We start from the raw sequence: 13627 nt of genomic DNA, 5'->3' as shown, positions 1-13627 counted from the left end.
TTATTTTTATTTTAAAAAAAAAAAACAATAATATTAAAAAGCATCCAGTGGGATTTTTTTAATTTATAAATCGTAAAAACAAAGTAGGCATGAATATTTTTTAAATTAAAAAATTCCGTTTCTGATGTTGTTCCTGCTACTTGGTTGTATTTTTGTGAGCGCTGTGTTTGAAAACACGTATCGTCTCAGACAACGCCACTTGGTACGGCCCCATCATCACAGTAGCAAGGCGAGCTGGGAATAATATTACAAAAATAATCAGGAGTTATTGATAAGATAGGAAATAAATATTTATTTATAGCAATCGAAATAGAGCTTCTTTTATTGAGAATTTTCGAGTTAATCTACGACTACTACTAGATCTACATTTATTTTTATGAAATTATCAACTTTTTTATTGCTACAAGTTTAAATTTGTGTTTTATTTATTAAAGCCAATTTCAAATTTTGTTGACAAAATCAAATAAGTAGTCAGAAGTGCGAACTATATTTGTAACTAATGCTGTATGTTATAAAAAAGCATAGTAATTAATATTCTGCTGTTTTTTTTCTTACCCTATTTTTAAAAATTGCAACAATCAAAAGACTTACTTGCCATCTTGTTTCTTAAAGTAACACTTGCACTTGTATCTAGGCCTATATCTTTTGTAGAAGAAAAAGTAAAATTTCATTGAGTTTGCAAGTTAGTAAATATTCATAGCTACTTTTTGTGTTGTTTTAATACCATAGCTATGTATTTATATATGAAGTGGAGAATTTGTTGACAGCAGCCAATAGATAGGGACATTAAAGCTCATAAATGGGGATGGATAGGACATAACTTGAGAAGGGGAGTGGATAACATCGTGAGGAAAGCGTTAGACTGGAATCCCCAGGGGAAGGGGGAAAGGATATCCTGGAGGAGGACAGTAGAAGATGAGGCAAGGGCTGCTGGGCTTACGTGTTGGCTAAGTTCGTAGGACAAACAAAACTAACCACACTTATATCCAGATTTTTGTTCTTCAATAGATGACAAAACTTTGAGCTGAAACAAACGAAACAAATATACTTGAGCTCTTCTTTTTAGACTAACACCTTTAAAATTCTTTGTATTTATATTTTAAAATAGTTTAAGTAAAGCACATACTTTTTTGTATGTATGAGTAAGTTGAATAAAAACACTACACTACTAACACTGTAAATTTATTAACATTTTCTACAAAATATGTATCTCTCTTTAAAATGTTTAATATATTTTTAAATTGTGAACCCTCCATGAATATAATAATTATTTTGCATTTTATATATGATGCTAATTGATGCATTTGGCGCACAATTACCCAGTTCCAGCCACATTTAGTGTATGTAACATACTTAATTTATGCATAAGTACCACTTACCCCCACATTTAGTGTATATAACATACACCATGTATACATATGTACCACTTACCCCCACATTTAGTGTATATAACATATACCATGTATACATATGTACCACTTACCCCCACATTTAGTGTATATAACATATACGATGTATACATATGTACCACTTACCCCCACATTTAGTGTATATAACATACACCATGTATACATATGTACCACTTACCCCCACATTTAGTGTATATAACATATACCATGTATACACAAGTACCACTTACCCCCATGTATAGTGTATATACCAAACACGATGTATGCACAAGTACCATTACTCCCACATTTAGTGTATATAACATACATGATGTATACATAAGTATCAATTACCCCCACGTATAGTGTATATAACATACACGATGTATACACAAGTACCACTTACCCCCACATTTAGTGTATATAACATACACGATGTATACATAAGTACCACTTACCCCCACGTATAGTGTATATAACATACACGATGTATGCACAGTACCATTACTCCCACATTTAGTGTATATACCATACACGATGTATACACAAGTACCACTTACCCCCTCTTGCAGTGTGTGTATACTACACGATGTTCGCACCATGCATACCAAGTAATCGTTGATGTACCTTTATGTCAAAATAAATGTATTCAAACGATTGTTATTTGACCTTTTTTCTAATTATTGTGTTATTTTATTATTAACTAATATATCATGATTTAAAAAATTTAGTCTTTTGTTTGGGTAACACGAGTTGAAACCCCCGGGAAGATCAGGCTCTATAATTGGGTACAGCAAGCCATCTGGGGAGAAAACTCTTAATTCAAACATCTGATTCTAACACGACATCATTGGCAGTTTGGCCTTCCAGTTCAACGGCCACGAGTTCGTGACCAAGGCGAGCCTCCTAGATGCAGGAATCCAAGTATGGTCAGGTATGGAGAGGGTTGGGCGCCGCCGTGCGACACTTAGCCCCAACATCACTCTGTGGAGCCCCAATGATCCCAACAAGGGTTAAGGAATTGTTTATATTTATATATATTGTTATATTGTTAAGACGAATCTCCAAAGTATCTTTAAGTCAGCTAATTAAACAACTTACGGGCATTTCGAACCGTGAATGTCCTTAAAAGCGCCATCGGATTGCTTGTGAAAATATGACGTCAAACACTTTCCAGCGCCCACATCACAATCTGCAGTTAACAGAAAGCAAAGTCATTTGTTTTAAATCAAACCATGGAAAACTTTCTTCTTCTTCTTCTTCTTCGTTCTTAATTTTTAGTGTTGGAAGGGATCGAGTCTTATCTGCCCGAGGGTTTAAACTCGAATTTATTTCGAATTTATGAACCATGAGCTTTTGCCGACTCGACCATGCTTCCATCACAATTAAGGATTACGTGTCAACTGGTTATGCGCCATTGAGGCCATTGACTCCGATTTCAGCCTGCTTTTTCTTTTTGGATTTGCTTCCATAGCCTTTGTCCAACCAAGAACAAACTACAAGGCAGCAGTTGTTTGATTTTGGAGCTGTCTCTCCTAGAGGAGTGGCTGTCCCCAGCTAACGAGCCTCATCTGCCCGAGGGTTCGAACTCGAGACTTTTCGGTTTAGCAACCATGAGCTTTACCGACTCGACAACGCCGACCCCCCCCCCCCCCCCCCCCATGGAAAACAAATTTCGCCTTTTACTTAGGTAGCAGTAGAGTGCTGACCCCTTTAATCAAATGGACTAGTATAGTTAATCATACTGTTTTAATTAAACGTTAGGAGAGAAAAATTGTGCAAAACAATTTTAAATACATTAGATGTGAACATATTAAAACTGCATTACAACTCTTATATAAATTTCATTATTATGACACATATGTATAATTTTTTAAAATATTTTTAGCAAACTGTTTATCTTCTGCAATATAATAGTTAATTGAAATATTATCAGCAAAAGATTTTTTAACCATGAATTTAATGTTAAAAAACCATGAATATGATAAGTTTAAATTTAATATATCATAATCATATACATTTTTATAATTGTATTTTTTATAATTATAAATTTGTCAAAACTTGTATATAAAATTTTGTTTATGTACAAAAGATAGCTAGGTTGTTGACCCTAGTCTAGTCAACACATTATACCATAATTAAGTTATACTCAAATAACGCTACACATGCTAGACGTCTAAAAGTGAATCCATATTTTATTAACAAAAGAAGAAACTGAATGTTTCACTGAAAAAAACGTACCCATAATTACTGTCTCTCTGGTGAGATCTGAAGCGAAAGAAATTTATTTCAAATTAAATTAAATTAAACGAATAAATTGTGCGCGCAACACAGTCATTAAAAGCTAAATAAATTTTGAGGTAACGTTTTAAAAAATCTCACTATATTATTATTTTATTTTGTGTTCTAAATCAAACCTGAAGATATTATATGATATATTGATTTTCAACGTATGAAAAGTAAGTATTCTATGAACTCCATAATTCTGCTATGGTTTCCTATTACACACATAAAGGATTAACGGTAACACGAGAAACGTTAAAAGAAGTGATTTAAACACAACAATGAAACTACATAGACAAAAGACAACATAGACACAACAGTGACAGAGAAAAGACAACATAGACACAACAATGACAGAGAAAAGACAACATAGACACAACAATAAATGGAAAAAAAACAGACAAAACAATCAAACTACAAAGACAACAAACACAAGAATAAGAAAACAGAGAAAAGAAAGACACAATTTTGAAAGACAAAAGACAACATAGACATAATAATGAAAATATAAAGACAACATAGACAAAACAATGATATAAAATTGCGAGTTAGATACAACAATTAAGGAAAGAAAAGAAAGACAACAAAAGAAAAGAAATCTTACTACAAAAGAGACCGTATTCCTCCAGCACGTAATTAAAGAGAGTGATGGCCTTGTCCAGGTCTTCAGCTGACCTCTGGTCACTCACACATTTGAGGAAGACGTTAATGTCCCTGTTAGAAAACGTGACGTTTGAAAAAACAAAACTAGGCTAACATTTGTGTTTCAAATATTGAAAATACATCTACGCCATGACATTGGTGCTTTAGTGGTCACATGGGCTAATGCGTGGATAGAACAGCGTCACAATACTGGGATGTAGAGGTACAATTATAAAAGTACTGTAATAGTAGAGGGATGTAGCGGTACAATTATAAAATTACTGTCACAATACTGGGATGTAGAGGTACAATTATAAAAGTACAGTAACATTGTAAAAGTACAGTAGCAAACGTAGTATGTACTAGTACTGTAAAAGCGATCGACATGTTAAAGTACTGTAGCAGTAGTGTCGTGTTACTGTACAGTAACATTCGTTTAGAGCAAAAGTACTGTAACATAAATTTTATGTCAGCACTGTAGTAGTAATATCGTCACAAAGTACCTTAACATTAGCGTCGAGTAAAAGTATTGTAATGATGGTGCTGGTATTATAAATAACAACCAACCTCCAACTGTAGTTTGACAAACACAAGCCCACACTTAATGGCAAACACATGTGACCATATTGACAAACACTTGACCATACTCACTGGCAAACTAGCGACCGAAAGTTGACGTGTGAATCTATATTTTCCAGATAAGTGTCGAGACAAACACTGCCTGCCTCTGTATCGACTGTAAATATATGCATATATATATATATATATATATATATATATATATATATATATATATATATATATATATATATATATATATATATATATATATGCATATGCATATGCATATGCATATATACATAAATATGTATATATACTTATACGTATGTATATATATAAATATATAATAGATAGAGTGATATATAAGGTAAGTTGTGTGTACAAACCTTTAAAGACGTTTACATTCATTAAATTCGCAGGTTTATTTTCCAGCCCTGAAAGAGAAAAGAATGTTTTAATGACACCAGGTTTTGTTGCTGGTTTCACCTGTACCTGTCTGTTATTGGTTAAAAATGTATTTGACTTTTAACTACAAAAGATAAAAACAATAAAAAAAATATGTCTTGTAACTTGTATAACGTTGTTTCATCTTGGTTGTGATAACAAAACTGACATCGCTATTTTCTTTTCAAAAATTAAACACGGTATTTATCAGTGGCGTAGGCAAGGGTGGGGGGTTAGGGGGGTTATAACCCCTTCCATGTACCCCACTCTTATAAATATAGCCTATGTATACTATATATATATATATATATATATATATATATATATATATATATATATATGTATATGATTGTATACATATGGAAACAAAATTGAACCCCTTCCATCACCAATTCCTGGCTACGCCACTGGTATTTATGTACAATATTTCGCGTTGGTTACTGAAAGAGGTTTCTTCTAGTGATAGTGGTGGTAGCTTTTTTTTTGTTGTTTTTTTTTTAATTCAGTCTTATTAATTCCTTGTTTTAAAGAAACACCTCAAAATTGTGATCTTACAGAACAGCTAAATGTAAAATAAGAGGGTCTTCCAAAAATGATTTCTACACACGATATGGTTTAGAGAAGGGAGTTTCAGAATTATTTTAGGATTAAACCGCGTGTGTGTGCGCGCGTTTGCGTGTGTGCATGTGTGTGAGTGTGTGTGCGTGTGTGTGTGTAAGTGTGCGTGTGTGTGTGATTGTTGGGGGTGGAGGGGGTAAAATAAAGACATGCTTTTATGTTTTAATAAAACCAAAGTATTGAAAAAGTAATGCAAGCCTTACTTTACAGAGTTATTGTGGCTATTTTTAGTGATCTGTGACATTTTAGCAATCCCAAGTAGATCAGACGACTTTGTAGCTATAAGCTGGGCGGGGTGGGGGGGGGGGGTAATTTGACTTAAATTGTGTGCTTTTTTAATGGACGATTCCTTAAACATTAGATTAGATTACGAGATAAAGTGGAAAGAGTAGATCAGAGGCGTAGGGAGGGGGTGCGGACCGCACCGGGTGACACCATTTAGGGGGGTGACACCAAGGCAAAAAAATAGCAAAATATATAGAGAAAAATGATAATTCCACTTAATTAAGTGTTAAATAGCCTTTTAAGAGGTGCAAATCGAAAGTTTGTGTGTGTGTGTGGGGGGGGGGGGGGTTGATGCAAATCGAAAGTTTGAGAGGGGGGGGGGTACAAATCGAAAGTTTGAGTGGGGTTGCAAATCGAAAATTGAAAGTTTGTCCCCGGGAAGGGTCGCTACGCCTGTAGGGGGGGGGTGACACCATTAAGTGTCGCACCTGGTGACACCCGACCTCGCTACGCCACTGGAGTAGATGAAATACAAAAGGAAAAAAAAGGAATAATATGGGCTAATGGATAAGGGCTTAAATATAGTACACGGTCTAAATGGAAGAATTAAAGACAGAGTGGTGACTAAATACAAGAGAACAGAATACAAATAACAAGAAACATAACGAGCAACAGTGGAGATATATTTAAAACTAATGAACCACATTCTAGTTAAAAATAAACTCCCATGCTATAAAACCACCTGACTGTTAACTAGGTTAGTAGGTTCCCAACCTAGTCGCACCAGCCCTAGCATTCAAGTTGAAAAACCTGTTAGTGGAAACTAAATAGGACGGAGAGTTGAACGTGTAGGAACTTACTTAAAGTTGATAACAGCTCAGTGTCGATGTCTGGAAAGAATAAAGTCCTTATGACGACAAGTAATTATAGATTATAGGTTATCTAATAAATGACGTAACTATACGTGTATATATATATATATATATATATATATATATATATATATATATATATATATATATATATATATATATATATATATATATGAGCTAAAGGTTAGTTAGGTAGTATACTAGAACACCCATGATCCTATTCAGAACTGAGAGTATAGCAGATGCTGCTATTTTGAATCCTTTAAGCTATCTACAGCCACACAGCACACCATAACTAGCTTCCTGCTCATCTGCTAACCTCATCTCACTTATGTAATACACCATCTACCACATACATCTACCAACATGATCTCACTTATGTAATACACCATCTACCACATCTACCAACTTCATCACTCTAATGTAATACACCATCTACCACATCTAACAGCATCATCACTCTAATGCAATACACTATCTTCCAACTTCATCTCACTTATGTAATACACCATCTACCACATCTACCAACCTTATCACTCTGAAGTAATTCACCATTTACAACATCTGCCAACCTCATCACTCTAATGTAATACACCATCTACCACATCTGCCAACCTCATCACTCTAATGTAATACACCATCTACCACATCTACCACAACTACCAGCATCATCATTGTAATGTAATACACTATCTTGCAACCTCACCTCACTTATGTAATACACCATCTACCACATCTGCCAACCCTCTTCTCACTTATGTAATACACTATCTGTCACATACATCCACCAACATCATCTCACTTATGTCATACACCATCTACCACATCTACCACATCTACCACATCTACCACATCTACCACATCTACCACATCTACCAGCATCATCACTCTAATGTAATACACCATGTTCCAACCTCATCTCACGTATGTAATACACCATCTACCACACTCACCGCATCCAAGGCCTCCAAACGTAACGTCTGCCATTAACCTCTCTATCATCTCTTTAACCTCGCCGTCAGTGGCAAGCCCCACGCCCATCTTACAACGTAAAAACTCGTTGACATTTCTAAACAAGAAGTATAACTATTGTTTTTAAAAAATAAAACTGGCATTTTCCAAAAACAAAATAAATATAATAACATTGTAATTAAGTAACATTAAACAAAAAAACGTATTAAATAAATGAATTTCTTTTTATATTTTCCGGATGGTTTTATTAATGCTTTAGTTTCTAATTTAATAGAAAATAATTATTTATTGTTGAAAAAGAAGTTTTTATTCTTGAAAAGTATGCAATAAATAATTGTTCAAATACACAAGTGCATAAAATTAAGGAAAGTATTAAACAATGAGTTAGTTATGATATAAATATTAAAAATTCATACCTCTGAAAAAAGTGTTAAGTGTTAGAAAAAAGAGCCCGGGCTATCATGGCGAATGAAATCAGAATTTAGCTACTAATAGCTAGTTAATCACAAATAATTGTTATGATACTTACTTGCATAATGTAGAAGATGTGTCTTCTAAATTGTTGATCAATAAAGTCTGGCAAAAGTGTTCATTTTTGCAGCAAGCTGTAACTTAAAAGATGATTGTTAGTTTTAATTGAAGTGTTATTAAGTATAACATGTTTAGCTGTGTGTTTGTATGGAAGTACAATTAAATGCATTGGATGTATTTGTGTATTTATTGATATGGTACTGTGTGTAGGCCTGCTGATGTATTTTCTGTGTATTATATATATTATTGATAGAAAACATTACTAGTTTTTTCTAAATTAATTATCATTAATCTAGTATGTGTAAATTAGATTTATTAAGTATATTGATGGATGTATTTAGTAAATTACTGCAAGCTGCTTTGCAAATAACCAAATACATAAATTCTACTATCAAAATTTAATTCGTCTGCGTGACCCACAATATTTTACCGGTTTTTTTTTATAAGGCATACAGCCTGCTTATTACGTCTGTAGAACAATAACGGCGATATCGACACCTGTCTATTATATGTCAATTGTTGTTTTCTTACGTAATTTTTAAATACTGTAGCGAATACCAATTAAATTAATAAATACTACATTGTTGTTAGTTTTCTTATTCGTTCTTACTAAGGCACAATTAAGTATAATGTATCAACTTGGTATGGGCCGTTGACATTGAATTAGTTTCCACAGCCGTTGCCCATCCACGAACAAACTACAATACAGCAGTTGTTTGATTTTGGAGTTTTCTATACTAGACATGTTCTGTCCTTAGCTACTGAGCCTCATTTGCTCCGGGGTTCGAACTCGGAACTCTTCGATTTAGCAACCATGAACTTTACCAACCCGACCGAGTCGTCCCCAATTTTTTTTTATTCTGCACTTATTATTTTAAAAAGATACCTTTGACAATCTTTCTCGAGCATTGCCCTCTTCCAGTAAATGGGGGTCTTGTGATTATCGCAATAGTTTAATAGCAGATATAAGGCAGAGGTGTAGCGACCCTTCCCGGCGCCCGGGGACAAACTTTCGATGTGCACCCCCTCAAACTTTTGATTTGCACCACCCCCCCCCTTCAAACTTCCGATTTGCAACCCCCCCCCCCTCATACTTTTGATTTCCACCCCCACCCCCTCAAACTTTCGATTACTTTTTCCAAACCATTTTGGCGCCCCCTAAGGTCGGCGCCCGGGGACATATGCCCCCCCCCCCCAATCGCTACGCCTCTGATATAAGGCTAAGGTTATAATTACAATAAGAGCTATAACTTAGTCTAGAGTTGATGTTGATGGTACGGTTACACAGAGGTAGAGCATTCGATTTCTAGCTAAGTTTCGTGATCACGATCTCGAGTCCAAAATATGTTTATGAATCTACCCAGCCCTAATGAGTACTTAGCCAGGGAAAAATAAAACAACTAGGCATTGTGTTGAGCACGATTTCTTGATGCTTACATAATCTTGTTTAAAAAGACTACCTCTAGCTACTAAACACATAGTTTATAGTCCATTATCTATACAAATATATAACATAATCTATGCCACGTGTAAGAACAAGTTTTTACCTGAAAATATCCGAGCAATCAAACATTGCAGTATCAACAAGAATAAACGAGCATCCATGCTAGAACCAAAACACGAGAGAACAAGCCACAGATAAATGTTATGAAGACACTAACACTAGCAGCAATGCTAAAATTGTAGCGTGTAGCTATGTAGCCTCGTTCACCACAACTTTATAGTCTGACAAGTTAGCGAACAAGTATCTAAAGGCTGGTCTCTATTCTATAAGCAAGCAATTTGAATTAAAACGCTGAACAATAGATATATAGTATGTTGACATGGTTGGGGGCGTTTTAGAGATCGTTCATGGCTCGGTGGCTACACATACACACACGGTACAAGAGTTGTTTCTTTGGTTGATTGAGTGGTGGGGTATTAAGCTGAAGACTGAAACACGACGATGTCAAATGTTACAACCGATTACAGCTGGATCATGAAGCAAAGATCACTGCCCTTATTACTGTATTCCGTCCACAACTCATGTGGACCCATCCCAGCTGTTTAAATGTTAACCTACCCCAGTCACCCTCACCTGTTAACATACCCCATTTGTTCAACCAACCCCACAAACTCATCCTCCCGATATGTTCACCCACCCCACCCCAACCCACATATTCACCCACCCCATATATGCATCCACCCCACATATTTACCCACCCCACATATTCACCCACCCCACATATTCACCCACCCCACATATTCACCCACCCCACATATTTACCCACCCCACATATTCACCCACCCCACATATTCACCCACCCCACATATTTACCCACCTCACATATTCACCCACCCCCACATATTCACCTACCCCACATATTCACCCACCCCACATATTCACCCACCCCACATATTCACCCACCCCACATATTTACCCACCTCACATATTCACCCACCCCCACATATTCACCTATCCCACATATTCACCCACCCCACATATTCACCCACCCCACATATTCACCCACCCCACATATTTACCCACCCCACATATTCACCCACCCCACATATTCACCCACCCCACATATTCACCCACCCCACACAGTCACCCACCCCCACATATTCACCCACCCCACAAGTTTACCAACTCCACATATTCACCCACCCCACATATTCACCCACCCCCACATATTGACCCACCCCACATATTCACCCACCCCACATATTCACCCACCCCCACATATTCATCCACCCCACATATTCACCCACCCCACATATTCACCCACCCCACATATTTACCCACCCCACATATTCACCCACCCCACATATTTACCCACCCCACATATTCACCCACCCCCACATATTCATCCACCCCACATATTCACCCACCCCACATATTCACCCACCCCACATATTTACCCACCCCACATATTCACCCACCCCACATATTCACCCACCCCTACATATTGACCCACCCCACATATTCACCCACCCCACATATTCACCCACCCCCACATATTGACCCACCCCACATATTCACCCACCCCACATATTCACCCACCCCCACATATTCATCCACCCCACATATTCACCCACCCCACATATTCACCCACCCCCACATATTGACCCACCCCACATATTCACCCACCCCACATATTCTCCCACCCCCACATATTCATCCACCCCACATATTCACCCACCCCACATATTCACCCACCCCCACATATTCATCCACCCCACATATTCACCCACCCCACATATTCACCCACCCCCACATATTCACCCGACCCCACATATATTCACCCGGCTACAGGACATTACCCCCCGGATATTTCCCCCCCCCCCCCGGAGCAATTACCCCCCTGTCAATTACCCCCTGTCAATTACCCCCCGGGGAATTACCCCCCCCCTATCAAGTTAAAATCCTAACTCTAACTAGAATTTTAACCTATATACTACTTTAATCCAAACCTTAAGAAAAAGACCAAAACCTAAGCATCCACCTTAGCCTAAAACTTCACACAAAGCCAAAATCAAAGCTAGACACAACCCTAACCCTAACACTAGCTCTAACTTTAACCCTAGCCCTAACCCTAACCCTAATCTTAACCCTAGTCCTAACCCTAACCCTAACCCTAACCCTAGCCCTAGCCCTAACCCAAATCCTAATCCTAATCCTAATCCTAACCCTAACCCTAGCCCTAAAACCTAACCCTAACCCTAGCCCTAATCCTAATACTAATCCTAACCCTAACACTAGCCCTAAAACCTAACCCTAACCCTAACCCTAACCCTAACCCTAACCCTAACCCTAGCCCTAATCCTAATACTAATCCTAACCCTAACCCTAACCCTAGCCCTAAAACCTAACCCTAACCCTAACCCTAACCCTAACCCTAACCCTAACCCTAACCCTAACCCTAACCCTAACCCTAACCCTAACCCTAATCCTAACCCTAACCCTAACCCTAGCCCTAGCCCTAGCCCTAACCCTAACCCTAACCCTAACCCTAACCCTAACCCTAACCCTAGCCCTAGCCCTAGCCCTAAACCTAACCCTAAACCCAGCCCTAACCCTAACTCTAACCCTGTCCCGGAGGGGGGGGGGTAATGTCCTACTGGGCGGGGGGTAATTGACAGGGGGGTAATTGACAGGGGGGGTAATTACTCTGGGGGGTAATGTCGGGGAGGGAAATATCCGGGGGGTAATTGACAGGGGGGAAATGCCCTGTTCCCATTTACCCACCCCACATATTCACCCACCGCACATATTCACCCACCCCACATATTCACCCACCCCACATATTCACCCACCCCACATATTCACCCACCCCACATATTCACCCACCCCACATATTCACCCACCCCACATATTCACCCACCGCACATATTCACCCACCCCCACATATTCACCAACCCCACATATTTACCCACCCCACATATTCACCCACCCCACATATCCAACCACCCCCACCTATATTCATCCACCCCACATATTCACCCACCCCCACATATTCACCCACCCCCACATATTCACCCACCCCACATATTTATCAACCCCACATATTCACCCACCCCCACATATTTACCCACCCCACATATTCACCCACCCCACATATTCACCCACCCCACATATTCACCCACCCCCACATATTTACCCACCCCCACATATTCACCCACCCCCACATATTTACCCACCCCACAAGTTTACCCACCCCACATATTCACCCGACCCCACATATTCACCCACCCCCACATATTCACCCACCCCACATATTCACCCACCCCACATATTCACCCACCCCACATATTCACCCACCCCACACAGTCACCCACCCCATATATTCACCCACCCCATATATTCACCCACCCCACACAGTCACCCACCCCACACATTTACCCACCCCCACATATTCACCCACCCCCACATATTCACCCACCCCACATATTTACCCACCCCACACAGTCACCCACCCCCACATATTTACCCATCCCAAATATTCACCCACCCCACATATTTACCCACCCCACATATTCACCCCACCCCACATATATTCACCCACCCCACATATTCACCCACCCCACATATTCACCCACCCCACATATTCA

At 38.4% G+C, this 13627-nt stretch overlaps 1 protein-coding gene across 3 annotated transcripts; it reads right to left on the bottom strand.

Annotated features, from left to right (window-relative positions):
- Positions 1–33: 33 nt before the first annotated feature.
- Positions 34–10272, bottom strand: LOC131943890 (uncharacterized). Of its 3 annotated transcripts, none has more exons than XM_059304197.1 (13): positions 10084–10272; positions 8535–8616; positions 7987–8102; positions 7022–7051; positions 5261–5308; positions 4965–5049; positions 4276–4385; positions 3630–3656; positions 2490–2580; positions 1949–2015; positions 976–1024; positions 592–642; positions 34–234 (listed from the first exon to the last, which is right to left on the bottom strand). In XM_059304197.1, the coding sequence occupies exons 1-13, from the start codon at positions 10139–10141 to the stop codon at positions 137–139; spliced, it is 912 nt and encodes a 303-aa protein (XP_059160180.1). In that variant the 5' UTR covers positions 10142–10272; the 3' UTR covers positions 34–136. The 3 variants fall into 3 exon arrangements, with proteins under 3 accessions (XP_059160180.1, XP_059160181.1, XP_059160182.1); XM_059304198.1 differs by having other exon boundaries at positions 8535–8610; XM_059304199.1 differs by lacking the exons at positions 5261–5308; positions 7022–7051.
- Between the last annotated feature and the right edge of the window lie 3355 nt (positions 10273–13627).

Source organism: Physella acuta, unplaced genomic scaffold, assembly GCF_028476545.2.
Source record: "Physella acuta isolate Inbredline_101_S28 unplaced genomic scaffold, ASM2847654v3 ptg000472l, whole genome shotgun sequence".
Classification (NCBI taxonomy): domain Eukaryota; kingdom Metazoa; phylum Mollusca; class Gastropoda; family Physidae; genus Physella; species Physella acuta.
This window is presented reverse-complemented; position numbering and strand designations above follow the sequence as displayed.

Excerpts from the sequence above, each read along its gene's own strand:
- LOC131943890 (XM_059304197.1), bottom strand. The coding sequence starts at position 10,141 with ATGGATGCTCGTTTATTCTTGTTGATACTGCAATGTTTGATTGCTCGG. Across the intron at positions 1,025-1,948 it reads TACACACACTGCAAGAGGGG|CTCAAAGTTTTGTCATCTAT; the intron begins GTAAGTGGTACT and ends CGTTTGTTTCAG. Across the intron at positions 643-975 it reads AAAATCTGGATATAAGTGTG|ATATAGGCCTAGATACAAGT; the intron begins GTTAGTTTTGTT and ends CTTCTACAAAAG.